Source organism: Seriola lalandi, unplaced genomic scaffold, assembly GCF_002814215.2.
Source record: "Seriola lalandi dorsalis isolate HSWRI2012SDOR001 ecotype SW California unplaced genomic scaffold, Sedor1 jcf7180002054973, whole genome shotgun sequence".
Lineage (NCBI taxonomy): Eukaryota > Metazoa > Chordata > Actinopteri > Carangiformes > Carangidae > Seriola > Seriola lalandi.
In genome coordinates, this window is record NW_019525523.1 from 187312 (window position 1) to 191426 (window position 4115).

At 41.2% G+C, this 4115-nt stretch overlaps 2 protein-coding genes across 2 annotated transcripts in view; both read right to left on the reverse strand.

Annotated features, from left to right (window-relative positions):
* LOC147817338 (protocadherin beta-15-like) overlaps window positions 1-1377 on the reverse strand; it is a 2322-nt gene extending 945 nt beyond the window's left edge. The window contains exon 1 of the mRNA XM_087171020.1: window positions 4-1377. Within this exon, the coding sequence (XP_087027146.1) occupies window positions 4-1266 (1263 nt within the window). The 5' untranslated portion in view covers window positions 1267-1377. The remainder of the gene's footprint in view (window positions 1-3) is intronic.
* A 131-nt stretch (window positions 1378-1508) lies between these two features.
* Window positions 1509-4053, reverse strand: LOC147817339 (putative protocadherin beta-18). Its single transcript, XM_087171021.1, has 2 exons — window positions 3139-4053; window positions 1509-1514 (listed from the first exon to the last, which is right to left on the reverse strand). The coding sequence occupies exons 1-2, from the start codon at window positions 3943-3945 to the stop codon at window positions 1509-1511; spliced, it is 813 nt and encodes a 270-aa protein (XP_087027147.1). The 5' UTR covers window positions 3946-4053.
* Window positions 4054-4115: the final 62 nt, after the last annotated feature.

The following is a 4115-nucleotide window of genomic DNA, read 5'->3' on the forward strand; positions in this document are numbered from 1 at the left end:
TGTAATGTTGTAATCAGACACTAGTTCACGGTCCAGTTGTCCTGTGGTCACCAGAGAATAATAGTTTTTAATAGAAGGAACCAACTTAAAAGGGACATTCTGCTGAATGGAGCAGCGGACCTGTCTGTTATTCTCTGAGTCTCTGTCCTGCACGTTAATGATGCCCACCTCTGTACCAGGTGACACGTTCTCAGGTATGGGGTTGGACAGTGATTTCAGATATATCACTGGAGCATTATCATTTATATCAGTAACGTCTATTATAACTTTGGCGTACGAGGTTAGCCCCAAACCATCTTTAGCTTTAACTCTGGTCTCAAAAAAACTCCTTTCTTCAAAGTCAATCACACCAGTTACTCTGATTTCTCCCGTTTTAGGATCAATAGAAAAAACATTTACATCATTGTCAGATACATGACCAAACTGATATGTCACATCTCCATTCACTCCTTCATCTGCGTCAGTAGCACTGACTTTAATCACTATGGTATCAGGAGGAGAGTTTTCAGGCAGACTGGCTTTATAAACGGCCTGGCTAAACACTGGGGCGTTATCATTAGCATCCAGCACAGTGACGTGTATGACTACGGTACCTGATCTCTGAGGAGACCCACCATCCAAAGCTGTGAGAAGCAAATTCAGCTCTTTTTGTTTCTCTCGGTCAAGTTTATTTTCCAGTACGAGTTCAACCTTGTTACTGTCAACAGCGAGAATAAAGTTGTCGTTCTTTTGTAGGTTGTACCTCTGAACAGCATTTTGACCTATATCTGTGTCATGGGCCTCCTCGATGGAGAAGCGATTGCCCTTCTCAGCTGACTCGCTTATTTCCATTTCAATTAAATTATCGTTGAATTGCGGTGAGTTGTCGTTAACGTCTTGAATATGAAGACTTACACGATGAAGCTCCAAAGGATTTTCCAACACCAGATCTACTTTTAACACACATGAGGGTTTCTTGCCACAAAGGCTTTCTCTGTCAATTCTCTCCAATGCTGTCAAATCCCCGGTACTCAGATTAATGTCACAGTACCGCTTACTAGATCCCTCAAAATCAACACGGGCCTGTCGTGAAGATAAGGTCCTCAGATCAAGACCGAGATCCTTCGCTATATTTCCAATAAGAGACCCTCGTTTCATCTCTTCTGGAACAGTATAACTCAGGTCTCCATAAACGAGGTGCAGCGTTACAAGAAAGGAAGCGAAGCAGAAGATCAGACGAATCGCTGGAAATCCTTTGTCTCCCATCCTGACAAAAAAACGTGCCATCGGCTCGTACAACTTATACCATTTAATGTAAAAAATGAAATATATTGAAAAAGATTCAATATTTTCCCATTTAATGCCAGGTTGAAACACGATAAAAACATTCGAGGATTGAACTGGTTCTCCGGAAAATTACAACTGATATCAATGCAGTAGTGGGTGGAGTGGTGTGTGTTCGTTTTCTGTCAGCCAACAGCGACGCCTTGAGTCGCTTTTTATCTTCACATTGATATAATGAAATATTCTTACGTCTAAAGTTTCAAAACACAGGTCATATTCAGTCATGGATACATAAACTGTTAATTATTGTTTTAAAAAGTTACAACACACTGGGTTATACTAATGCTAAGAGAAAAATACCAAACGTTGACTGAATATGAGTTTTCTTCGATTTTACTCATGAGTCTTACAGATTAAACTATCCGACCATGCAGACAGAGAACAAATATATACCCAGTAACCCTCTGTCATCAGATCTAATGTGGTCTAACAATGGCCAAGGCACACCAGGAACGCACGATTCAGCACGTGAGACAAATACAGCCGCTCACGACTAAACAGAGGATTTAACTTTAATACAGGATATTTCAGTATATAAGAAATGTTTACAGACAAATTATTGCTGGTAAAACTCCTTTCATGTACTTCAAACCAACACCTGGTCTGTTCATTGTAACTGTTTCAGCTTTAGAGATCTGGGATGTTGTTCACCCCGGAATATATTTGATCTCAACTGCATTTGGTTTGTGGCCCTCAAAACACACAAAGATACTTTCTTTGCTTTAGGTCTGTCAAGATTTTGTACGTAGAAATAAACTAAAAAACATTCTACATTTTTAGCCTCGAAAAACGAAGGACAAACCTTGAAGTGTTACACTGCAACATAAACAAGCACTGTGAAATCGAAATGCACATCAAACTATGGGTGACCGCTCCATATTAATATCGTAAAAGGATTCAACATACTTAATAATGAAAAATCTTTTTAATTAATCATATTATTTGTAGTAGAAGCATAATTTTTAATGCCTGGGTCTAAAGTCTGCGAGCTTGTCTGTAGATAATGAACAACATCACAAGTTGTTCTTGTATCTAAACATCATGGACAACGGCATCTTTCCATGGTGTTTTCAGAACCATGGACAGATGCCGTGAGATTTGAGAGGGCTGACAGAACAAAGAAAATAAATGTAATGGTCTACGGGCTTAGTCCAGTGTTTTACACATTTTAATAAAAGTTAACACCTATTGATTATAAAGGCAAAGATGTTGGCCTGCGCTAGCATATGATTTTTTTTTAAAATACGGCTGAATCAGCAGTCATACTTGTACTTAACTGTGAATATGTCGAATGAATTGTGAAGTAGTCCTTAAGGCCCAGAGTTCCGGGTGGAAAAGAGCATGTCAAAACTACTGACAGGTCGATTTTAAAGCGATTTCAATCCATGAAGACAATTAACATCTTAGACGTTTCAGTGACCAACGTTATTTGCCAAGGGTTCATACTTAATGTTTAACTTCGTGAAATGAGGCCCTACAACAAAACCTATCAGAATGCTATTACTAACTAGGTTAACAAGGAGAAGAAGTGCAGGGAAAAAACACGTGTTTAATAGAGAGTGGACAAATGATAGTTTCCATAGTTATTGACAACAAGTGCAAAAAATATGATAACAATGACTGGCGTTGTAAATAGATAATGAAGAATGAAAAAATATTCCACTCTTTGAGAAAACATTCCACTTCAACAAGCACACACCACTTGAACTTTAGAGATATAAAGATGGCCGGAAAAAGACAGCCATTAAGTAAGCTCAAACAACAAGCCAAAGATTCAATAGGCATGACAAGTCTAATAATTTGATCAGCTCCTACCTCTACAGGCGTCTCCAAATCTTGAAACGGATCAACGAAGTCTGTTGGGCTTTTTCTCAGAGTCTGGTCAGCAGGAAGTGTGTTGTCATTGTAAGAGGTCACGAACTTAAAGTCACTGGTTCTAGAACCTGTTGTCAGGTATGCGTCATAATTGTAAGTGCTGCGTAAAGTTCCTGTGCCGTCAACATCTGCGTAATTAGGAGGCAAATAAGCGCTGGGGATGGCGACTGCTCCGTCAAACAACAGTCTGGGCTTTCTCCTGCGACAAAACCTCACACCCAGAATGATGATGATGAAAGTCAGAAAAAAGGTGGACACAGACACCAGAGCGATGATCAGGTAAGAGGTCAGTTTGGAATTCTTCTCATCATAAGAAATATCCTTCAGTTCTGGCACCTCAGCCAAGTTATCAGAAATAAGTAAATACACGGAACAGGTGGCAGAGAGAGAGGGCTGTCCGTTATCTTTCACTGCCACAATAAGGTTCTGTTTCATGCTGTCAGATTCAGAAACGTCCCGCTGTGTCCTGATCTCTCCGCTGTGGAGACCAATTGTGAAAAGTCCCGGATCAGTGGATTTCACTATATGATAGGACAGCCAGGCGTTCTGTCCGGAGTCCGCGTCCACCGCTATCACTTTGGACACCAGGGAGCCTCCGTGTGCAGCTTTGGGGACCAGCTCGGTCATGAAGGAGTTGCCCTCCGGGGCGGGGTACAGTATCTGAGGAGAGTTGTCGTTCACATCTGATATGAAGACACTCACTGTCACGTTGCTGCTGAGCGGAGGAGAACCGTTGTCTCTGGCCATCACGTGGACTTTAAAGCTCCTGAACTGTTCATAATCAAACGACCTCACAGCGTGGATCACCCCCGTGTCTCCGTTAACAGATAGATAGGAGGACACCGGGGCACCGTTCACCTCACCAGCTAACAGAGAATAAATCACTGTACCGTTTTGTCTCCAGTCGGGGTCTCGAG

Coding starts and splice junctions, on each gene's coding strand:
- LOC147817339 (XM_087171021.1), bottom strand. CDS start 3,945: ATGGCCAGAGACAACGGTTCTCCTCCGCTCAGCAGCAACGTGACAGTG.